The 25842-nt window shown below is 42.2% G+C and overlaps 1 protein-coding gene across 2 annotated transcripts in view; it reads right to left on the bottom strand.

The window, feature by feature from the left end:
• NCEH1 (neutral cholesterol ester hydrolase 1) overlaps positions 1-25842 on the bottom strand; it is a 57457-nt gene that overhangs the window by 17477 nt on the left and 14138 nt on the right. The window contains exon 2 of one of the 2 annotated variants that reach the window (XM_059391537.1): positions 1740-1968. The exons of the other annotated variant lie outside the window; for it this stretch is intronic. Coding sequence (XP_059247520.1) covers positions 1740-1968 — 229 coding nt within the window. The remainder of the gene's footprint in view (positions 1-1739; positions 1969-25842) is intronic. 2 annotated transcript variants of the gene reach the window in all.

The following is a 25842-nucleotide window of genomic DNA, read 5'->3' as shown; positions in this document are numbered from 1 at the left end:
TCCAATTTTATAGCTCTTTCAGTGTACACCTTTCCAAAAATCACAGCAAATAAACAGTTTCCTCCTTGGAACCACAAAATTTTTGTTTTAATACCTTCATTTGCTGCAATTCAGTTGCATTCTTCCAATTTGAAGAACAGCATATTCTGTTTAAGCCAACACATAAAAATTAGAATTTTGGGAAGTCTTAGCATTTCTTAGAAAGAGGAGCCAAAGACATGTAGTGACAAATACAATTGTAATAACTACATAGCCACGTGCATAGCGTCTCCAACCTGAGCTCTTCCTCTGGCAGGAGTAATCAGTCAAAATCATGTAGACGAGGCCAGGTGGATTGGTAATCCATGTGATTCCTGGTACTTATACTTCCTGGCCTCTAGTGGAATGCAGCATTTGGCAAGTGTCCAGTACTATAGATGCAATCATTTCTGTTATTCACTTCTGTATCCTCATCCCCTAGCACATACTAGTATAACTACAGATACAGTGTTGCACATAACTGTTCGAATATTGGAAGTCTTGAACCCCAGGAAACCCCTCAGTCCTGGACAAACCTACATAGTCCATAAACATCTGTTGAAAACATGAACCGAACCATGAATAAAAGAATCAATAATGAATATGAAATGGGATTACTAGAAAGGTTATCCTTTTTTGGCCTTTGCCACATTAAAAAATGCTATTTAAAAACACAGAAAAAGGGATGCATGGGTGGCTCAGTCACTTGAGCATCGGACTTGATTTCAGCTCAGGTCTTGATCTCAGGGTGGTGAGTTCAAGCCCTGCATCAGGCTTCACGTTGGGTGTGGAGTCTATATTAAAACAAACAAACAAATAAACAAAACCCACAAACAAGCTCAAACAAGTTGTCATTACCTTTAAGCCTAGGAGATGCCAGGGTACCTGGCTGGCTCAGTTGTAAGAGCATGTGACTTCTGATCTCAGTTCATGAGTTCGAGCCCCGTGAAGTATACTCAAATGAATAAAACTTTAAAAAACCCCAAAAACAAAAAACAGAAATCATAGGGGATGCCAGTAGCTTTGCGCTGAAGATGAGAAAGTAGCTCCGTGATAATTACAGGCCCTTACTACCTCCTTGGTATGCTTTCTGCTAGGCTGTTCCACTTGGCTGCCTGCCATTTTCAATGTGTTCTGCTCATGAAAGGATCAAACACCAAAAAGAACATTCTTGAATTTTACAACATTGTTTCCTTTTAATGCACCTTTTATATTTTCATCTTTGGTTTCCTAAGAAGGTAAAATGTGGATGAGTTAACATGGATATTCTGAAATACTGGTCCTACTTCATAGAAAATTATCTTCAAAACACAAGTCAGCAAAAGAGCTGCAGATCATTTCCTCATATTCTGTCCCAGTGAAACTTTGACTTGTTTTGGTGCCAAAAGCTTCTGTCAGCAATTCACTTAAGTTAGCCTATGATTCAGGTCACAGGACCTATTTTCAAAAGAGTCTGCCCAAATTAACAAGCAATAAACAAATGGGCAAAAGTTTTACATAGGGAAATCATACAGTTCATCATCCAAGACAGAACATTTTCAAGTGTGAAAAGGAGACCCTGTGAATAATTCTGCTGGGATAATAGCAGTAACTGAGACTATTCAAGGGAACCAAATCAAACGGTCCTCCTCTCCTTACCCAACAAGGAAGTCAAGCTCAATTGCACATCTCTCCCAGGGCCAACCACAGTCCCCAGAGCCCCGGAGGTGACTAGGACATACTTGCACTGGCCAAAGCCCAACCTCCTCCATGGATGTAGATAATGCTGCGTTTCAAAGGCTCTTCTGGCTTCGGGGAGCCCTCAAACACTCTGACTTCCACCCCGTCAAAGTCAGTGTCGGTCACCTTCACCTGAGCCGATGACCATGCGCTTTTCTTGCCAAAAGAAATGATGATAAAATTCAGTGCAAGCAGGTGATGGCTCAGGCCCAGGGAGTGTATCAGGTTGCTCTGCAGGGTGAGGGAAGGAACACAGAGGGAGAACACGAGTCAGCTTTGTCATACCCTCACCAACTCCTGGTGTCTAAATTATTACAAGCATCTGCCAATTCTCTTTATAAATCAAATTGGATTTGTTTGCAAAGCGTTTGCAAAGTATTTTCCTACAGGAGATTGTATTTTTTGGATCAGCTTGGAGAGGGACATTGGACAGGTCCCATCATTCCCATTTTATCAAGAAGACTTAGAAATTAAACAAACATGAGCATTGAGCTGGCTAAGTGGTAATTGTGGGACTTGTGAATTTTAGGTTTTAGTCCTTTATTTCCCCCTCTCAATCAGCACATCACAGTTCTAATAACACGCTAAGAATACAAGAAGAATACTTTCTTTAGATGCAAATAAAAGATATGGAAGTTTCATATTTACTCTAACTACAAGCATGACTTAACTACAGCATGTCTGTTGTTTTGAGAGTGAGGAAAGAAATGAGTGTATGAGAGGCCAGGAGCACAGGAAACTCTGGCCCCAGTGTTAAGAAGCAGAACCTCAGACATTACCAGGAGCTTTACAGAAATGCGCAAGGAATAAACACGCTGACATCACTTCCTTTTTGAACCCAAGGGCACTGAGCTCTGCATTAACTGACTGCAGGACGTTATCTAGTTGGAGAAGGAACAAAGAGAGAAGAGACCCAAGTCACCTACCCAGCAAAGACCCTATAGAGTGTACTCCCCTCTTTCCACATCTTATACAAGGTCCTCCTGTTGCAAATACTTATAAAACTGACCTCCCTGTAAGGCTTAATGGCCATGTTTCAAATCCAGAGAACTGGAACCCATCAGGTAGCCAGGAACTAGTCCAACAGAGAGGCTCACAAGTGTTAAAGAATGACTGGAAACTTTCCTGGCACAGGGGCATGAATTTAGATACCGTATCTCCTAGTGGCTCTCCAACCTAGGATAGAGAGTAACAGTGCCCTTCTGGAAAATATGAAACAGAACACTGATGATTAGTGAAATAGGGAATGCCATCATAAGGTCAAGGAAACAATGTTACTAGTAGCAGAAATCAGGACTATAAAAAGTCTTTGATACAGCATAATACAGCTTCCCAGTAAGGGCCTGTGGCACACTGATGTGCTGTAATTCTGATCCCCTCACCCCTGGGGAGCCAAGCTCATGAGAGCACCTTACCCCAGTGTCCCATATAAGATATTATTATTGTATATGTATGCCCAGCCATGAAAAGACTAGGAAAACACTGCATTTATATTTGCCATGTTCATGAAAAACAGAAACAACAGGCAATTAATTTAACCATGAAAAGCTACTCCAGAAATTTCATTAATATTTGTTTTTGGTAATATAAGCAGCAAATAAACATTAATAAAATAATTCAATTTCTATATCCATCAATTGCCCAAATTTACTGAAAAAGTTAAAACTAATAGTGTGCTTGCTATGAATAAATGTGTGTGCTATGAAATAAATTCACACACACGTAAACTTCGAACCATTAAATTAAGGTTTTTGGCGAATCGGGAAAAGGCAATCATCATTTGAGTTTCATGGTAAAATGTCAGCTTTCTTGGGGAATATTGATTTCTGCCAGGACATAGCTAAGAATCACTGCATTCATTAAGCATTCATTTCTAGAGTTTACACACAAATCCTTGTCAATATCGTTATCAATTAACCAAGAACACACAGGATCCATTCCATTTCTCACAGAACAAGAAGCTTGATAGGCATGAAATAATGAATGTTTTCAAAGCAATCCCAGGCTTGGCTGTGTTACTTTCTGGACTATTTTTTTTTTTTTAAGTTAAATGAAGACTTCTGAATACTTAAGACAAAGTATATGTGAGTTTCTTCGACTACAGGAAAGCTGTAAAACAGGTGAATTGTCTTTACAAGCCAGACTAGAGAAGACTGTTCATTTTACACAGAGTCTACCTCAGGTTTCCTTTATGCACTGCACATGCTCTGAGTGCATGAAGCCTCGACTCTGTTTGTCTATGCTTTTCCCAAAATACCTCCCCCGTGTCAGCTTACCATCATTCGCACTAACGGAAGTTCTGAACAACTACCGGCATTGCTCACAATGCTGCAGGGTGGTGGGGGGGGGGGCGGCAAGGAGCAGAAGGGTTGACTCAAGAAGGGACTTAAATGGGAAAGACAGTAAGCAGATAGGAGTAAGATAGGGTCAGACAGATGCTAAAATAAAGTCGGGCTCATGTTTGGAATTGCACTGATAAATCAGAGAATGAAAAATAGTTACCTTCCAGAGAATGCCAAGATTATTTCAAAATTTGAAAACAGAGACACTCCAACAGTAATCTGTCACCAACCACTCTTACTATTACTATTGTTAATAACACGTCTCACTGTCCGAGCACCTACAGGGCTAGGGTAGGGTAGACCTATTCAGTATGGGATGACTCTCGCATGTGCATGTGATATCATGTGGCATGATAAAATTGTAAATATTATCTAACTTTTTTCTCCAGTATTTTTTCTCTTCTCCCCAATATTAGCTCTTCTCACTGCTCCCCTTCCTTCCGAATCTTTCTGTAGTTGTTACTTTAGGGAAAGGTATGAGAACAAATAGCAAAGAAGTGGGAGTGACTTTATAATTTTAATTTTCAAAGCCTATATCCTTGGGAGAATTAAAAAACAGGCATTGATTTAGAAGATCACATGATGAGTAAGAAGTCTCCTAGACCTGAAGATCATTCTCCAGACTAGGAAGTGGGAGAGGGGAGGACAAAGGGTGGAGATGAAATGAGAAATGTGTGGATTGATATTGGAAGAGATCCCTGAGACACAGCAGCCCCCGGATAATCTGAGGAATCTGAGAGCAGTGGATATATGCCCCACGCCCAGACAGAACCTCGGAAGGAGGCCAGACCCTAGGGAAGAGTGGCTGCAAGATATATTTAAGACGATGGTGCCTCAAATGGCCTCAGAGTGTTCCTTGGGCTTCCACTAGTGCAGGAGCAGCTGAACGATTCCATACTCCAATAAAGGGATAAAAGTGGCAAGGAAGGGCTGCATGAGTGTCTTGGAGATACACTTGAGAACACCTTTTTGTTAGCCATGGTCCACTATATGCTCTCAAGGGTCCAATGAGGATAGAGGAGAGCACTAATGAACCTGAGGGTTCTTATAAATTAGAACAAAGGATACTCCAGGGCAATGCACAGGACTCAAACACCAAAGTCTGCATGGAACAATGATGTGAGCCAAGGATGAGTACCCAGATGGCCTCCCCATTCATTATGCCTCAACATTTTGTAAGACCCTCTGAAACCTAAAAGTAAATAGCACTTAGGGGGAATACCTAAATTTATAGGCATGAAGTTCTACCTTAAAAAGGTAGACTCAGGGGCACCTGGGTGGCTCAGTGGGTTAGGCCTCTGCCTTCTGCTTGGGTCCTGGTCTCAGGGTCCTGGGATCGAGCCCCGCATGGGGCTCTCTGCTCGGCAGGGAGCCTGATTCCTCCTCTCTCTCTGCCTACCTCTCTGCCTACTTGTGATATCTCTCTCTCTCTCTCTCTCTCTGTAAAATAAATAAATTCTTTTTTTTAAAAAAAGGTAGACTCAAAATGACGTTTTATTTCTTGCATCCTTGAGTTTGTGAAGTGGGATTCAGATCCACCCCCCAAAACATTCTTGAGTTGAGAAAGTTTCCCAAAATCTCTTTAGAAGTAGCTGGAAAACTCCAGTAGCACAGAGAAGCAGGCCAAGTTTTTGGAGCCTCATAGGTTGAGAATTGACCAGTTGAAGTACCCTAGGGCAGTGATATAGGTCTTAAAACTTGCCCCCATAACCATTCCAGGATCTAGGGGAGAAATTCTACCTGAGGACATGGAAGGGATGAGGGTACCCACTACACCACGGTAGAACCAGACACAACAAAAAAGGTGAGCCACTGGCTCCCTACCCAGGCATGATGGCCAAAGATGGAAGGACAAACAACAATCAAGGGAAGCAAAGCAGAAGCTCTACTAGTTGTTTAATCAATATACACGTTAGTTGTTATGTTTGTGCGTGGGGTTGTTTTCTGTTAACTCACTCAACATGTAAATTAGGAAGTCAGGGAGGCTGACGGGGGAGAAAGAGACACTCTCCAGAGCAGACGAGACTCCACAAGGGCTGCAAATGAATAGCTCATGTCTGTGAACTAAGTAACACAAGCAGTCAGGGAGATAGACAAAAGGCTGCAGGAGCCCAGAGAAGGAAGGAATTAATTCTCCTTTTTTTGTTTTTTTTTTTTTTTGTTTTTAATTTCTTTTCAGTGTAACAGAATTCATTGTTTATGCACCATACCCAGTGCTCCATGCAATACGTGCCCTCCATAATATCCACTACCTGGTTCCCCCAATCTCCCACCCCCCGCCCCTCCAGAACCCTCAGATTGTTTTTCATAGTCCACAGTCTCTCATGGTTTGTCTCCCCCACCCCAATTTCCCTCAACTTCCTTCTCCTCTCCATCTCCCTATGTCCTCTGTGTTATTTGTTATGCTCCACAAATAGGTGAAACCATATGATAATTGACTCTCTGCTTGATTTATTTCACTCAGCATAATCTCTTCCAGTCCCATCCATGTTGATACAGAAGTTGGGTATTCATCCTTTCTGATGGAGGCATAATACTCTATAGTGTATATGGACAACATCTTCCTTATCCATTCGTCCGTTGAAGGGCATCTTGGTTCTTTCCACAGTTTGGCGACCGTGGCCATTGCTGCTATAAACATTGGGGTACAGATGGCCCTTCTTTTCACTACATCTGTATCTTTGGGGTAAATAGCCAGGAGTGCAATTGCAGGGTCATAGGGAAGCTCCATTTTTAATTTCTTAAGGAATCTCCACACAGTTCTCCAAACTGGCTGCACCAACTTGCATTCCCACCAACAGTGTAAGAGGGTTCCCCTTTCTTCACATCCTCTCCAACACATGTTTTTTCCTGTCTTGCTAATTTAGGCCATTCTAACTGGTGTAAGGTGGTATCTCAATGTGGTTTTAATTTGAATCTCCCTGATGGCTAGTGATGATGAACATTTTTTCATGTGTCTGATAGCCATTTGTATGTCTTCATTGGAGAAGTGTCTGTTCATGTCTTTTGCCCAGTTTTTGACATGATTATCTGTTTTGTATGTGTTGAGATTAAGAAGTTCTTTATAGATCCTGGATATCAGCCTTTTGTCTTTACTGTCACTTGCAAATATCTTCTCCCATTCCGTAGGTTGCCTCTTTGTTTTGTTGACTGTTCCCTTTGCTGTGCAGAAGCTTCGATCTTGATGAAGTCCCCAAAGTTCATTTTCGCTTTTGTTTCCTTTGCCTTTGGAGACATATATTGAAAGAAGTTGCTGTGGCTGATTACTTCTGCTTGTTCTTCCTGGGATGAAATTCAGTACGGCTTCTAGCCTAAATTGTGGCTTAACGGAAGATGAAGGATGGGAAGCAAAGAAAAGGGCTGGAAACCAAGATGTAAAAGTGCCGGGCAAGTGGTGTAATTCAGAGACCCACGGGGAGATCATGTACATAAGGGAAGTGAAGGCAGAGGGGAGGGTGGAAATAAAAGGCTTGACCTAAGAGTCACATATAGTGCCAACGTCAACAGCACAGACTTCCAGCCCTAGGGTGCCTAAGTGAAAAGCCCGGCTCCCTGACTTACCAGGGGTAGGATCTTGGGCAAATAGTAAACCTCTGAGTGTCTTGATTTCTCATCTATAAAACAGAAATAATAATACCAACTACTTCAAAAGATTATTGTGAAGCTTAAAGAAGGTAAAAATGCCTAGCATAGCACCTGGCATATACTAAACCTTATATGAGTTGTTGTTGTTGTTGGTGGTGGTGGTGGTTGTTATTATTATTATTAAAATACCCCTGATCCAGGAGATCATTGCAGAAAGAAATGTGAGCCCAGGGACAGACAGTCCAGTATTTCTAGGGAAGATGAGACTATCATTTTTCTCATGTACATTTGTTTTTAGGACCATGCTAATTACCAAGTTCTGAAATTAGTATGGGTTAAACAGAAGGAAAAGAATTACCTGTAAAAAGTTCATTTGAGGGTGCTCGCGTGGCTCAGTTTGTTAAGTATCAGCTCAGGTCATGATCTGGGGGTCTGGGACTGAGCCTCATGTCATTGGGCTCCCTGCTTAGCACGGATTCTGCTTCTCACTCTCCCTCTGCCCCTCCCTCTGCTCATGCGGGGAGTGTAAAAGGGAGGAGCAGGCTCCCCTCCAAGCAGGGAACCTGATCAGGGGCTCAGTGCAGGGCTTGATTCCAGGACCCTGGGATCTGGACCTGAGCTAGAAGCAGACGCTTCCCGACTGAGTCACCCAGGTGCCCCTGCCTTCAAACAGGTCTTAAATTCTCCTATCTGGATTCTGGTCTATTTCCCTCCTATTACAGGAAAAAAAAAAATTCATGGAATATCTGCATGAAAATTATGATCATATTTTTCAAATACTGTAAAGTTTGAGTATATTTTAAGTGCGGATTTTTTTATTGCCACATAAATTATAGACTCACACTTAAGCCCACTGTAGAGATCACATGTGATTCACTAATGCAGAAATTTTTTTCTACAAAAACCCACAACGTCTGCAGCACGAAACTTCAAAAGGTCAGACAACTGGGCGCCTGGGTGGCTCAGTGGGCTAAGCCGCTGCCTTCGGCTCAGGTCATGATCTCAGGGTCCTGGGATCGAGTCCCGTATCGGGCTCTCTGCTCAGCGGGGAGCCTGCTTCCTCCTCTCTTTCTCTCTGCCTGCCTCTCTGCCTACTTGTGATCTCTCTCTGTCAAATAAATAAAATAAAATAAAATTAAATTAAATTTAAAAAAAAGTCAGACAACTAAAATTCAACAGTATTAATTAGGCACCTACTCTATGTAAAGACTCTGCTACATGCTATAAGAATGCAAGGGTGGGTAAAAGATGGACTGAGAACTTTAGTGGTCAAGAATTTAAATGTTGTCTGATTCCCTCCCTTTCCCCAAATTTCCATCTCTCCTCAAGCTTTCACAGTTCTTTGCACTTTCTCTGAGACTTTAACTTCTAAGGAAAATCCTCTGATTTTAATGCTTTGATTCAGATTATTATTATTTTTAAGTTTCAGACAAAAAAAAAACCACGTCTGTATGCCAAATCTGGGCTGAGAACCACCATTTGCAAGTTCTGCGCTGATATTTGTGGTTGTGGGGCAGCTGTTCCACACTTCAGTCTTCTGCCCACCACCCACACTTCGCTTCACAGATATTTACAACACTTTCCTCTAACAGGGTGGAAAGGCATCGAAGTCTTCTTTCTTATTCCCACCCAGATTACAAGGATAAAAATAATTCCTTCACCTGCTGACGGCTGGATCTCCATATCAACCCAACTCTGATAAAAGGACAGGACTGTCTGAGCACTGTTTCTGGAAAGCTTTAGGCTACGTAGTAAATCCCACTAGAGAGGGAAAGTCAATTTGCTTAGGGAAAGCAGAAATTGTAAAGTTGAATAAAATAAAAACTGAAACCTCATCATCACTTCAAGCAGACAGTAGGCAGAAGAGAAAGAACCGATCTTTAAAAGATCTGCCTCCCCTCAAGAAAGAGGAAGAATTAATTATTAGCGTAGCAAGAGAATCAAGAGACTGGAGAAGTCGAGGGGGAAGAGAGTTTCAAGAAAGAGCGAGTTGTTAAATGCCTACAGAGAGGCCAAGTAGGTCATGGGTATTGGCAGTGAACATGGGTATTGGTGAACCTAGTAAGGCCAGTTTAGTTACAGAGATGGGACTGGCAGCCAGACAGACTGTAATGGTTTGCAAAGGGAGTAGAAGGACAGAAACAGAGTGAAGGTGAAGGAGTACTTTCCCTGCAGAGATTAGGAAAGCTATAGTGTAATAAGCTGAGGGCGAGTGAAGAAAACCCGTTTTGTTTTGCTGTAGATGAGAGAGACTTGAGCCTGGATGTAGGGAAAAAGGCTGTGAACAGGGGAGAGAAAAGTTACACAGGAGGGGGGAAAAAAAAAAGACAAGTGAATTGAGACCCTGGAGGAAGAAAAAAGGATCTGGGAAAGAGATGGAAGGGTGGGCCCTCGGGGAGGCCATGGAAGGTGAGCTTGCTGTAGGCAGGGAAGGAAGCTGTGATGAACCTCTAGAAGTTGAAAGCTGGATGAACCTCTAGAAGCTGACTTTTGTTGAGACCAGTTCTATCTTTACCCTAAAGAAGACAGCGCCTTTTCAAAGACTGCTTGCTCTCTTGCAAGGCAACTCATTACAACTTGGCTCCCAGCCCCATACCTCTGATAAAAGCCTTATTAGGTTCACCAATGACCCCACGACCCTCACTGCCCACACCAATGACCTACTTGGCTTCTCTGTGGGCATTTAACAATAATTTGCTCTTCCTTAAAACTCTCTCCTCCTTTAACTTCTCCAATATCTTACCTCTTTTGCCACACTAATATTAACTCCTTGAAGGGTGAAGGGGCTCTTTTATTGATCGTTTCTTCCTCTCCTATCCACTGGCCCTTTACGTGACAGTGTTCCCCAAGGCTGCATTTTTATTATATTCAGCTTTACAACTCCTGCTTTCCTTAAGCAAGTCAATTACTATTATGGCTCAATGTCCAGCAGATTATTAAATTAAAGGCTCTGACGTCTATCCATATGCTAAAGACTTCTAAATTGTTATCTCAGTCCCTGGTCTACCATTCTTAAGCTCCAGATCTACATTTCCAACCATCTCCAGGACCTGGCCTATAAGCTCATCAAAATTAACATGTTCTACTCTTCTTCTCCACCTCTGACTCAGCAACCCCATTAAACTCTCAATTAATAATCTAACCATAAATCTAGCTTCCAAGCTAGACACCTTCATAATTTCTTCCGCTTCTCTCTTCTCTCATGTGATATCCAATCATCAATTCACATCAATTCCACCTGCCAACGTTTTCTGAGCCTTGTTCCACTTCCAGTCTTTACCCCAACTCACACTGCTGACTTGATTAGATGCTCATTATCTCCTGTATTTGCCTACTAACTTGAATTCTAGAGAGCTCCTTTTCTATTACCTGCTGCGTACTGCTGTTAGAGTGCTAACCTTGAAAAGCCAATCATTACCTGGCTGTTAAAAAAATGTCCACTGACGTCTAAGTTCCTACAGAGAAAAATCTGAACGTGGCATGCTCTGATCCCACTCTACGTGCCAACCTCATTTCTCACCTCCTCACCCCTCACACTTTCCAGTTCACTAGAATCAAGCGTATTCAGGCATAACTTGCCTAAGTTTATTTTTCTCTTTATCAGCTAGTATCTTAGGCAATGCCCTTCAGTGATGTGCTGTAACCAGCTCTTAATCTACAAGTCGGCTGACATCAGGTCAGTAGCTTGAAACTGGCCGTGTTGGGAATATTTACATAATAGAAATCAACAATTGCTATAAATCAGGGTTTCCCCACTTCCTAGCCCCCCCATCCCACGGACAGTACTCCACTGCCTCTACTTCACCCCTCCCCTTCCCCTACTCATTCACAGCATAGCAGTGTTTAATGGTGTGTACTATGAGGTCAGTTGGCCGAGGTTCAATCCTGTTTCTGATATGTTTTAGTTGGGTGATTCTGAGCAATTCACCAAACCTCTGTCTGCCTCAGTTTCTTTGCCTATGAAATCGGAGAGACCATAATATCAACTTTATAGTGCTTCTTAAAGGAAACCTATCATAAAGCTCAGAATTTATTAAGTGCTCATAATGTCGCCTCTTTTTATTTGCTTATGTCAGGACTTCATAGCATGTTAGCCTGTCATAGAGTGTAGTCTTGCGACACCAGCTTGAAGAGCCAGGCAAAATCACCAGCTACATGTTCCTAAACTGAGCGATATAGAAAGACTTCAAAGTAGCAGAACTCTCTAACTGACATAAACCCCATCTTCAAGGCTTCCTCAGAAGAAAAGGCTCTGAAGAATCAGTTTTCATTATTCCTGCCTTGAAATTCTTTGAACAAGGGCAGAAAGGGTTAAGGAAAAATGACTGAGAAGAAAGAGCACAGACTTTGCAGTGAGACAGGTCCCAGCTCTACCATTCATTAACTACATGACCTGGGCAAGCTTCCTAAGTACTCTGGGCCCCAGTTATGAGATAATAGAGGTGAAAACTTGCACATGAGGAATAAGTCCACATTACTTACTGTTTGTCCCCTCTCTCCCGAGGTCCTGAATTGGCAGAAGCCTCACCTCGCTCAGGCATTTGGGAGATCCCCATCTGCTTAGGGACCCTTTTTATACCTGTCCTTCCTCTCTTATTTTTTTTTCACTCAGTATTATTTTTATTTAAAAAAAAAAATCTTTCATCTCACACTCTGAGAGTAGGCATGGACCAAAAGAGTTCAGTTTGGGGCACAGGGGCACCTCTCCATACAGCAAAGAACTGGAGAGAATTATTTTGCCAACCTGGAAAACGCCAATATAATTATGTAACAGTAGGATTCTCTGATGAGATTGCTCTATTACAAAATTTCAAATTGGTTTAGCCTCCTATCTAAGGATTTCATTAGAAGCCACAAAGCACACCTGAGGAGGATCTCACTGCCATTCAGTTAGCAAGGTAACCTAGAACTGCGGGATCTGACACCTTAACCTTCCTTAACCTTAACACCTTCCACCCTAAAACCTCCACTTTGTTCTTGCATTCCCACGGTTGCAATACAATCTGGGGGAGCATGTCTCTTTCCAGTTGCTAAAACTTTTTGTTTATTTTTCACTATGACCCAGAAGACAAATAGTTCTACATTGCCAATGCGCTTGCCTAGCTCCAAAAGCTTCCTACATCTTGTCAGGGTACATCAAGGTGAACAATGGCTCACATGTACTGACATCTGCTCTCTGCCACTGTTCCCAGTGTTGGGGGAGTCTCAGACCCATTGCAGTCCAGGGAATCACCCAAGGTCACACAGGCAAGAAGTGGGGGGCTGGATCTGAACCAAACATACCAGTTCCAGAACCCTTAACTGCCACCCTCAACTGACATTAAAGTCAATATAGTTTTGAACCTGCATCAGGAAACTGGAAGATTTTATATCTGGAATGAACATTTAGTCTCCCCTATCACACAAAGGGAAACTCGGGCCTGGAAAGGATAGGATACATGACTCACCCAGGATCAGCTGCTCTAGCACAGTCTGGCCCTGACCACTCGGGCTGAAGAGGCACACCCCCACATCCCCTTTCCTCTAGCTCTTCCTCACCAGTGCATTTCTCTCTCTCTGGGAACACCTCTTCCTTGGGCCTGTTCCTATCTCACTCTTCTCCATACACACACCCATGACTGTTGAAGTGAGACTTTAAAAAATTACTTTGTGTTCTTTTTTATTCGCATTTCTGTTATCTATAATAGCAGTAACTAATTGTGGGCTCCTTGGGGCAGACAAGGTCTGAGTCTTGGGGATCAAAATTTTTTGCCAGTGCCCCATGTACAGCTGGTCATAAATAAATATCCTTCATGAGGCTCCTCGAGCTGCTAAAAGCCTCCCTTGACGGCCAGGACAAGAAGCATTTGTTTCCATTTGAGTGTTCCAAACAGCAGCTGACTAAAGGCAGCACAAAAGAATGAGACTTCACAGCAAAACCTCCCAAACTCCCTTCTGCTATATGACAGTTTAGAGCTGGCCCACTCATGCCTTCGGCCTGACTTCACAAGTGTGTTAGTTACGCAGGATAAGCCACAAGTTGGGGTAATCTTCTGCTTTAGGTAAAGTGCGGGAAGCAGCAAATTAGATGTGACCTTTGAAAACTGTTTCCTAAATGGCATATAAATCCAAAAGATACAAAGCAAATGATTTTTATGGATATCTACAGATGTCTGAAGGGCGAGCTTCAGATAATGATTATAATAAATTAAGATAAAATACTTCCATTTGTGTCTATGCAGAATGCGATTATAATAAATTAATGCATACTATATAAAACATGTAATAAATAATAAAAATCACAATACTCTTTTGTGCAATGCTTTGCAGTTTATGACCACTTGAACTTTCACCAGTTTGAATCTCGAAAGGACCTGTAAAATAGGAAGAGCAGGTATTACTCATATTTTATGCTCATTTGTGGCTTAAAGAAGTTAAATGCCTTGCCCAGGATCATAAAGCTCAAAGTGATAAAGCAAGTACTGGAACCCAAGCCCAAATGACTGACCCATCATGCTCAACGATAATAGAGCTCAGATGAAAATCACTAACCATACCGTTATTTAAAGCCAAACCTCTCTCATCACACAGGTTTTGAATACCTAAGAGTGAAAGGTTTAAAATCAGGGTGGGGAAGGGAAGTAGGTCATGAAATGTATCTCAAATTCCACTCTGCTAGAGGTATATTTGCCAGCAGGTCTGCTAGGCTGGTTAGCAGGACCTGTTTGCCAACTTAAATGATGTCTAAGAAAATTAATACAAAAGATTTACAGCCACTGTTATTTCTATAGCCAGCAGTTTCAAGTGAATGTAGCTCCGTCATTCCTTGGCCCATCATTCCCAGAGGCTCAACGAGGAAGGCACAGGCCGTTGGGACAGGATGGAGGTGTTTATCTCTGCCCCAGGAGAGGCTGCTCAGGAAACAGAAAAAATTTACCCCTTATAAACATTTAATCAAGATCCACAATTACAAAACGCAAATCCAATGTGTTTAATATCTAAAATGTTGTTTATTGTTGAAAAGATTTTATTTGTTTTGGGGAGAGAGAAGGAGAGAGAGTGAGGCACGAAGAGAGGATGAGAGGAGGGGCAGAGGTTAGACGCAGACTCAGCCCAATGCAGGACGCCGGGATCAGGACCTGAGCGGAAGGCAGAGGCTTAACCCACTGAGCCACCCAGGCGCCCCTAAAATATCAAGCTTAAATAAAAGTATCTATACACCAGATAACTGTATTCTGTTCCTGAGGTGATTTTACATGTTAGATATCCCACTACAAGGAAAAGGGTATGGATGTGCTTTTCACTCACTTGTTCAACAAACATTTGAATGTTTATTATACATCAGACACCAAGACTAGTAGGGAGATAAGGGGAAATACAAGCATAGGTTCCATCCTTAAGAGGCTGACACTGTATAAGGTGGATATATACAATGTGATACTGTGATAAGGACCAGGGATACATACACAGAGAAAGAAATAATAATTTCTGCCCAGGAGACTGCAATGTGTCCACAGCATTGGTGACATTCAAGCCGTGTCTCTAAGAACAAGTAATCATTTGGCAGGAGAAAAGGGGGAGAAGGATATTCCATACAGTGGAATAATATGGTAACACACAAAGGTACAGAAGAACAAGGCTTATTGGAAAGTTGGGAGGGACTACTGTTCTACAGCCCTAGGAAGAATAGGAGTGGCACCATATTTTAATGTGCTGAAATAGCCTTCATTTGATGATTTTGCCTCTGGTCTTTAGGATACTTTTTAAGAACATCTGTTCTCCCTCCCCGCCCTATCCTATTCCCCGGACAAAACCCGGGGAAGCCAAAGTATGGCTCCACTAAAGGACAGAGCTCCTAAAAGAAGACACAAAAGGAGCCTGGCTCACTGATAGATTAGCAAATCATTGATTTTAAAAATCCACCTGTTTTTAAGAGGTTATTAAGAACTAGTTTTATCTCATATCTCTTTGTTAAGCAATCATACAAATTGTCTAATCCAAGGCTATTCAAGGATGGTCCACAGAGGAGCAGGACCTGAATGCAAATCTTAGGCCCCAACTCTACCTATTAAATTAGTATCTCTGAGGGTGGGACTTAGGAATCTCTCCAGGCGGTTTTTTTCCCACTTTAAACCGAGAAATATTGGTCTACTTCAAAGTGTAAAACAGCATTTCATTAAACAAATTTTGTTTCTTTCTCATACCAGCTCTGCATCAGAAGAGGGGCTTGAACCCACAACCCTGGAATCAAGAGTCACGTGCTCTACGGACTGAGCCAGCTCAGTGCCCCTTTAGCCAGGTGCCCCTCTAGCCAGATGCCCCTAGACAGCTCTTGTTACTGATTTTGTGGGCGACGGTAATGGGTGAACAGTTTGGGACCATGTAGCTAAGCGAAGGCCTGCGCCGCAGAACGTCTGAAGGCACTGTGGGCCTCCCTCCGGATTGAACGGCCCCTTCCCTGGATTCCTATTTATCCTTGCGGACACCTCCTCTGTGAAGTCCCCCAGCCCCTCGCAGCCCCGGCTCGGCAGAGAACTGTTCCGCTCTGCCAGGCTGCGTGTGCGGACGTGGCTTGGACGCGTCTCCGCTGCCGCCCCTCTCGGGTCTCGGCGCGAGGTTTGGTCTGTGTCTGTGCCCCCTCCGCGGACTCTGGGAGCAGAAACCCGGTTGTGGCCGCGGGCGTGCACAGGCCCCGAGGCGGGCGTGCAGGAGGGGCGCGGGGTGGAAGCGCTGCGGAGAGGGCGTCAGGTCGCCGGAACGCTGCGGGACACAGGGGACAGGGAACAAAGGGCAGGGGAGGCGTCACCTTCCCGGCCTCTCTCGCAGCGGCGGGTTTGGTGCTGGCGCTGAGTCACCGGCCGGCGGCGCCCAGCTCCTCCCTCCGCATCCGCCGGCCCCTCCCCGCCGGGGGCCTGCCCTTACCCCAGAGCGGGCGGCCAGCGCCTCCCTTCACCTTCCAGGCCTGCCCTCCAGCAAGGCCGACCCAGGAAGCTGGGAGCTCTGGAGCCCCGCCAGGCGGCCACGGAGGGCTGGCGGGCAGGCGCGCAGGCGGAGCGACGAGTGGAGACTGACGGCGCGCTGGGCACTTGGCAGAGCAGCCCGGGGCCGGGGAGAGAGCGCACCAAAGCCTCAGAATGCCTTAAGTGAGAGCCCGCCTCGCTCTGGGAAAGGCCCAGTCCTTGCCCTCAGCTGCCGGAGCGGCGTGATCAGGTAGAGGCCAAATGTTCTGAGAATTGCAGTCTCTGGTAAAGAGGTACCATAACATCGCTAAGATCCTACTTGTCAAAATCCATGAGCTCACCGAGGATGGAGGGAAGGGGTGGCTTTTAAAGGCCGAGGACCTGACCAAGTGGGAGCAGGAAGAGGAAGAGGACGAAGATGAGGTTCAGTCTAATGAGGAAGATCCCCACTCTGCAGTGTCTCAAGAGTCAGAGAAATAAGAGGGGACAGAAATTTTAAAAAGGAGAATGAAAATGGAAAAAATCTATACATAAAAAAGAAACTAAAATATTTTAAAATATGTAAAAATAAACAATATAATGATGTGATATAAACACTAAATATAATAGCAAAATAACAATGTCAACCTATTCTGACATTGCTAAATAATATTAACTGAAAGCAATCAGATCTTGGCCAGCCCTTTAGTTTCAAATTCGATTTTCATTTTCAACACAATCTATCCAAAGGTGGTGGAGAAGAGGAGTTAAAACTTAAGACTGTTTTTCTTGATCTCTTCTATGAGGATTGAAAACTGGAGCTTATAGCGGCACCTGGATGGCTCAGTAGGTTAGGTCTGCCTTCTGCTTGGGTCGTGGTCCTTGGGTCCTGGGGTCAGGCTGGCACGGTCCCCACATGGGGGGTCCCTGCTCTGTGCTTCTGCTTCTTCTTCTCTTCCTCCCCTCCACTGTGCTCTATTGCTCTCTTTCTCACATAAATAAATAAATAAATAAATAAATAAATAAAATCTTAAAAAAAAAAATTGGGGCTTATAAAAGTTGTCAAGTAGGTATGAAGTGAAGAATTTCATTTTGAAACCCTTTCATTGTGCTATCACACTACACATGAACACCCGAGCCCAAACTCAACATTTCCTCAAAGCTTAATTTTTCAACTCCTTTAGCCCTGAAATGTCCCAGTGTAGATAAAGCATAACTCAAGAAAAATGCTATTTTTTTTGTAACCCAGAGACCATCACCTTTACACTTCAGAAGAGAGGAGGCCTGTGTGGTGATCAGGACACTCCTGTCATTGAGGCCAGGAAAACCACCAATCCTCAGGAGTGTGCCCCAGCTTCCAGCCCAGCAGTAGACTAGTTTTAAATGTGCCTGCCCTAGTGGTGCCTTCATCATTTTCCTATGTAAATATAAAATGGTGCGCAATCAAATTTTGCTTGAGGATAAACTGGCACATAGCAGTTAAGAATTTTCAGGAAGAACACATTTAATTAATTTTTTTAAGATTTTATTTATTTGACAGGTAGAGGTCACAAGTAGGCAGAGAGGCAGGCAGAGAGCAAGGAAGAAGCAGGCTCCCTGCTGAGCAGGGAGCCTGATGTGGGGCTGGATCCCAGGGCTCTGGGATCATGACCTGAGCCGAAGGCAGAGGCTTTAACCCACTGAGCCACCCAGGTGCCCCAGAACACATTTAATTTAAAGACCATTAGTTTCTTTGTGGGTTTTGAATTGTATGTGACCCAGCAATTTATAAAGAAACATAAGTATAAGGTTATCGGCCACTGTGATATTACTAAAATTTAGTATTACCGTAAACAAATAGTTTCCGTAGCACAGTGGTTATCACGTTTGCCTGACATAAACAATAAAATACTTAAATAAATAAAATTTAGTATTATCAAACATTTTCTTCCTCTTATGTAGTATATTAGATAAATAGGGTGACCAGGCATATTTTTCTACTGGTAAAACTTTGCTGAAGGTTATCATCTTATCATTCTTTCATACCTTAAAATTAATAGAATCATGAGATAAAAATGAATGAGGGAGTTAATGTTAGCATAGGTAGCAGTTCTTTGTTTGAAGCTAGGCACACATCCACACAGGTCATAAAGAAAATAATAAAGCATTTGTTCACTGTTTCATCCTTAGCTCTTAGTACACGGCCTGGCATATAGTATGTGTGCAACAAACACTTGTGGAATGAATGAGTGTCCAAAATCACACTTAAAAGTATACATTTAACACTTGAAAATGAAATACTATGGCGCTTCCCATACATCTGAAATTATTTACTGAGACATACATTACTATGTCTCATAATGTTATGATTACTAAAACTAATTTTATCTTGGTAAATACCCAAGAAAATCAAATCTAGAAAATAGCACAAGACTACACACAAAACTGGAAACAGTTCATCATAGTGCAATTATGCAAACAACTAACAGCATGTTATCATTCATGCTATTAACCAAAAAACCTATATATCTGGGAAAGCTAGTCAAGTAAATCAGCTTCTTAAGCAGTGAATGATAACTCAATCCAGTTCAGATGCTTGGTGGTTTCAGTGGGAAATTAAGCCATGTTAACATAAGAAGCCAAATACCTTCGAGTCTATTGCAATACTATAGAGAAACCCCAGTAGTTGGAACTCACAGTTTCACAGAGTACCGTTAAAGAATTAGCCTCCAAGAGCTTGAGATGTACCTCTCTTGACCTAATTCTCTCTAATCTAGATCTCAGCTCTCCTTTGCTTATACATCTCTCCTCACCAAATCCCCTTCTGAAGGACTCAATCCTTACTAACTTAAATGAGATGCAAATCAAAGTATAATTTTAAAACCTCAAAGCGCCTACCTATATAGTCTGTCTTCTTTGAACATTGAGGAAATGGATGCCCAGAGAGGTGAGTGACAAACTGTAAATCATCCAGTTACTGACATGTTTGAACTAGATCCCAGGTCAGCAAATCTGGCTACAGGTTGTTTTGTTTTGTTTCATGTTTGTTTGTTTGTTTTTACTACATCTCTATCAAAAAAAGTTCCAACTGACCTCAGAAAGTTTTTCAGACACTAACTTTTCTCTTTCCCTTCATAGCAAAATTCTTAACTCCAGATTTATTTTTGTGGCTTTAACCCCACCCTCCCCACCTTACTGTTCCACCTGCCTCCCATACCAAGAGCTGGAGTATCCATGTTTCACCAGCATCTTTCTAAGTCCTCACGATCTGCAATCTTTAAAAAAAAAAAAAAAAAAAAAAATAAATATATATAATATATATATATATATATATATATATATATATATTTGACAGAGACACAGCGAGAGAGGGAGCACAAGCAGGGGGAGTGGGAGAGGGAGAAGCAGGCTTCCTGCTGAGCAGGGAGCCCAATGTGGGGCTCAATCTCAGGACCCTGGGACTATGACCTGAGCTGAAGGCAGACACTTAACGACTGAGCCACCCAAGCACCCCAAGGATCTGCAATCTTTTTCATTGTGTCCCATTACCTGATCCTGAGTCCTGAGTTCTCTTTTACATCTCTGGCTTACATACTTAGAAAGTCAGAGCCGAAAGGAAAGCTCAAAGTGCCTTCTTTCAAGCTGAGTTCTATCAAACAGCATCTTGAGGAGATAATTTTGCACAGAGAACGAAGAATGAAGGATTGGGTGGTACTGTGATTAAATAACCTTGGGAAATACTATATATCAATTCTTTTCATAGACAGTCCCAATAAGTAAAAAAAAAGTCCTGCTTTTTAAGACACTGACAAGTCTCTGACGTAAAAGAGAAATTTATTGAATTTTGCTTACTCTTTAACGTCCTCCTATCTATTAGTTCCCCTTAAAACTGGTTTGGTACCACCTTACCTAGTCCAGCCCTGCTGTTTTAGAAATCAAAACTTAAACTGAATTTGAATGACTTACCGAGAACTCCTTCTGTCTGGGGGCCAGAACCAGGGCCTCAATCCAGCTCTGAGTCCCAGGCAGGGGCTACTCTCTAAGTGTTATTCTAAGTATTATTTCTCCTCTGCTGGATCCAGTTCTTTCTGGAAGAAAGTGTCCAACCCTTTGCTGGGGACAGACTACAGATGTTCCTGTAGTGTTCCAGGGGGGGGGAAGGAGAGAAGGGTGGAGGTTTGATCTTATTTCAGCTTGATACCACATCCAATTAGAACACAGGGCTGTGCTGCGTCGCCTCAGTTAGCCAACTTCTGTGCAACACTAAACATTGTAGAAATCTTAAACGCATGTCTTCAGGGGCCAGAGCAGAAAATGCACATGAGGAAAATAAGGCAAATGAACTTATAAGGCATCAGGGAATGGGAGGCTTGTGGCAACCTAGAGAAACAAGGCCTAGAATAAGGATGAAAGCTGCTGCGCTCCCTAGGTGATTGTGTGGTAGGGAAATTCTGGCCTACTGTCGCCAGATGATCTGATTCTTTCAAGAGAAGCAGGAAGACCAGCTTGTTAAGTGAAATATTCTGAAGTTTAGGTGTTGGCAATGACTTCATAAATGTTTAATATACAGGGGTGCCTGGCTGGCTGCATTGGAAGAGCATGCAACTCTTAACTCGGGGTCGTGAGCTCGAGTCCCATGTTGGGTATAGAGATGACTTAAATGAATAAGTAAACTCAAAAAAAAAAGATATTTAATATACAATGTGAACCAAAAATAATATATCTGCAGGTCAGCCTGTGGCTCTCAAGTTGGTGGTCTGAAATTCAGACCTCATACAAACAATATGCCCGATTGGCAGTGTTCTAACTCTAAACCTGGATAACAATAAATAAAACCAAGACATAAAATTAGATATATTTGATTGTGGGTTTTGTTTATTTGGCATTTTAGATTCTGATGGTGCAAAGAAGCAGTTTAGAGAGCAATGACAATGGACATGGAAGATCTGAGTGGGGCTTATGGGTTCTCTTGAGGACACAGAGATGGATGTACTTGTTTCTTTTAAAAATTTCTTTTCCTTTCAAAGCAATAATAAAACTGAAGTAAAATAAAATAAAATTTCTTTTCCCTTCAAAGCACACAGATTTCCTTATCCCTAATTTGAGTAGTCTTCTTGTCAGAGGTAATTATAGTCATTCTTAAGGGACTACAAAAGAAATGGGGGATAAAGATTAATTTTATGGAGAAAATAAACTGAGTTACAGTTAGAAGACAAAAGGGAAACAGTTTGTTGTTGTTGTTGTTTTTAATTTATTTACTTGAGACAGAGAGCATATACACGCAGAGGGAGAGCATCTCGAACAGACTCCCCGCTGAGCTCAGAGCCCAAAGGGGGGCTTGATCCCCAACCCATGAGATTACAACCTGAGCTGAAACCAAGAGTTGGAAGCTTAATCAACTGAGCCAACCTGGTGTACCACCTTTTTTTTTTCCCCAAAAGGGAAATATATGAAAGAGAATATAATATAATACGATGGAGTATAAGTATGAAATAAGTCCAGGCTGCCTAAGTACTGTCTCCTCCCCCACCACCCTCCAAGGATGCCTGCAAGTGGGCTATTTATAACCGGGTGTTATAAGGGTAGGTGCCCAGTAATATGCTAAGGGTCACTGATCCTTCTCCTTGAGGCTGACAGATGTGATAAACACTTAAAGGTGCTCTAGACATACAGGGCCCTACAAGATAAGCAGGGGTGGGAGCTAACAATCCTCACATAAACTGAAAACCAAAGCAACTTCTAGAGCATGAAAATGACTTCACCCTTGCCAAGAAGTAGGGGGTTCATATGTTTGATCCAACATGGCTACCACTGACGAAAGTTTTTTTTTTTTTTTTTTTTTTAAGATTTTATTTATTTATTTGACAGACAGGGATCACAAGTAGGCAGAGAGGCAGACAGAGAGAGAAGGGGAAAGCAGGCTCCCTGCCGAGCAGAGAGCCCAATGCGGGGCTCGATTCCAGGACCCTGGGACCATGACCTGAGCTGAAGGCAGAGGCTTAAACCCACTGAGCCACCCAAGTGCCCCGAAAGTATTTTTTTAAAACTGCTTTCAGAGACTTTGGTTCATTCCTTTGTATATGCTTAATGAAGACAAATCTTCCTTCCCTGACGTTGAATTCAATTTCCAGAAAAGTCAAAGTCCCCCTAAATAACAAGGTGTGAAATGAAGCTGAGGACTGCACTGTTCATAAACAAGATGTGACCCTAAAGCGATGAGATTGATGTTCGTGTGTACGTCAGGAAATTTCCATAGAAGTGTTTCAGACATAGTCTGAATACTAGCAATGGCATCACCTGAACATTAAGCTCAGAGGAAGATACTTGGAGGAACAGGCACTCTGCTAACAAGCCCCTGTATTTTCCTTTTCAGGGCAGTGAAGAAAATGTCAACTGTTTACAAAGAAATTATAGTTAAATAAGGCATCCATGTAAGCTCTTCAAGTAAGTTTTAAAAAGTCAATTGTAGTTGACCTTTGAACAATGCAGAAGTTGGGGCGCCAAACCAGCAGCAGAGTCAAAAATCTGCCTGTAATGTTTGACTCCCCCGGACTTAACTACTACTAGCCTACTGTTACCCAGCAGACTTACCAATAATGATTGACTAACACATATTTCATATGTTATAGGTCTTATATACTGCATTCTTACCATAAAGTAAGCTAGAGAAAAGAAAATGTGATTAAGAAAGTCATAAGGAAGAAAAAATACATTTATAGTATGTTCTTAAAAAAAATATCCATGTATAAGAAGAAATGCGCAGTTCAAACCTGTTTTGTTCAATGGTCCACTGTCCAACAGTTCATGTTGGAAAGAGTATAAAACAACTGGCATTCTTTCACATTGCTATTAAGCATATACAGGAAAAACAACTTGAAAATAAGAAATAAGACTTGTAAAAATATTTATACCCTTTGATATGATCGTTCTAATTTGGGGCAATCACTTGAGGAAAAACCCTAAAAACAAAAAGATCATATACTCAAATGTGTTCACTGTAACATTTATACTTACAGCAAGTAACTAGTAATTATACTTATAGTAACTATATACTTATAGTAACTAACTATACTTATAAGTAGCTAGTAACTATGCTTATAGCAAGTAACTAGTCTAAGTATCTGGTCCTACGGAAATAGCTTAAATATGGCGCATGCTCTTTGATATATCCATTCCAAAGGGAGGGGACTACTAAGCAGTAATGATATGGTAAATCCTCCTGGTAAATGATAAGTAAAATAATTTGTGTGTAAAACTCTATGTATAGTGTGATAGCCAGCACATACACAAAAAGAGACTGGAAGAAAATACGACAAAAAGCAAATGGAGGCTGTGTTAAGGTGAGACGGAGGTCAAGTTTTTCTATTTTTCACATTTTTCTATAGCATAATTCTATACCTCTTCTGGTATATCAAAAATAATTATTCAGTCCTCTAATTCACTCGAGGAATTTTGCTTTCATGGGAAAAAGTTTTCAAGCAGTTGTGACAGCCGGAGATTATACAACTCACAGCAACATTCTCCACCTACTGCATAAACACACCTTTCACCTACTCCAATTCCTCCACACTACTTCCCTGTACACACCTGTGCCCGCAGAGCCTGTCTTGCCCCATGCAGTACATCCCTTCCTTACGGATCCAGAAGGCTGAACCACAGGGTTCCATCTGTTACTGGAATTTCTCCTTCTTCCTCTCACGACCAAACCCATGTTCATCATCCTTCAGGATCTATCGCAAATGTCCCCTCCTCTGCGGCACCCTGCCGTAGTCACTCCCCAGACAGTTACTCCTTCCTCTGCCCTCTCTAGTTCTTGGTTCAAGCTTCTACTTTTGATACTTGGAGAAATAGATGGTGAAAATATAACAACTGCCTCCTTCACCTTTGTTGCCCTAAAACGGGCACACTGCCTGGGAGGTAATATGCTCAGTCTAACTGTGAATGGATTAATATAGTGCAGATTATGTTTCCTTTCATTATTGCTTTTAAGTTCTTGCTTTCTGAAAAAAGCAGGCATCTTACCCGTTACCATTTTTCTACTTGGGCTTTTCATGAAGAGGAACAGGAATCCGGGGCAAAAGCAAGCATATTTACTGGGTATTGGTGCAAGCGATGAATCACCAAATTCTACTCCTGAAACCAACATTGCACTGCATGTTAACTACTTAGAATTTTTTTTAAAAAATCTGAAGAAAGGAGCACCTGGGTGGCTCAGTGGGTTGGGCCTCTGCCTTCGGCTCAGGTCATGGTCTCAGGGTCCTGGGATCACGCCCTGCATCAGGCTCTCTGCTCGGCAGGGAGCCTGCTTCCCACCCCACCCCCCCACCCCCCGCCTACTTGTAATCTCTGTCTGTCAAATAAATAAATATAATCTTTTAAAAATTTTTTTGAAGAAAAACCCAAAACAAAAACAGCAGCGAGCACATTTTGCTGCTGGTCCTATTGTTGATGCCTTATTTGACAAGCAGGATGTACGGGGAAAACCTCCCATCAGGACATTTTCACTACCCTCTTTACAGTAAAAGCTGTTCAGGGACTTTGGATCAGTCACCATTTATTCAACCCACAGATATGCATTTACTTCATGCCAGGTACTTTTAGGAGTTGGGTTCATGGTGATGAAACCCACAGACACGCTCCCTCCCCCACAGAGCTTAACACCCTGGCAAGAAAGACAGAATTACTTAGGGAGACGAATTACTTAGGAATTAAACAGGCAATTCCCAATAACAAATGTTCTGTGGAGGGGAAGAACAGGGTTTAGCAAGAGAGGGAAATAGGGATGAGACAGAAACTAGACTGGGTAGTTAAAGCAAGAGGTCTCTAACCTTAGACCCAACCTCTTTGATGAGCAGACAAGAAGATTTGTCTCAAAGAAGGCACCACAGATCTCAAGAACTGCAGTGTTTGTTTTAAACTTTAAACAAAGAATGAGTTTTCTGAAGCAGTGCACTGGGGACACAAGAGGAAAGACTGACTTGCAAAAGTCTTTGTTTAAGACCAAAAAAACCAAGTAACACTAGCAAAATAAATTTTCAGTCAAATTACATATTTGGCCACCAATATTTAAATGCTATTCTACAGATTGTAACAATGTTTTTAATGGGTAGTTTAAAGCTTATCTCACCAAGTGGTACTTATTCTTGAAAAAAATAATACTGTTGTTGTATGTTTTCATAATTTTACTATTATCTAACCTAGAGTTCGCATAATTAAAACAGTGAAATAGATCCTAACCCAGGAATGGGACTAGTTCTACCCCTGGTTCAGTTACATAAAGA

This window comes from Mustela nigripes, chromosome 2 (genome assembly GCF_022355385.1).
Source record: "Mustela nigripes isolate SB6536 chromosome 2, MUSNIG.SB6536, whole genome shotgun sequence".
NCBI lineage: Eukaryota > Metazoa > Chordata > Mammalia > Carnivora > Mustelidae > Mustela > Mustela nigripes.
This window is presented reverse-complemented; position numbering and strand designations above follow the sequence as displayed.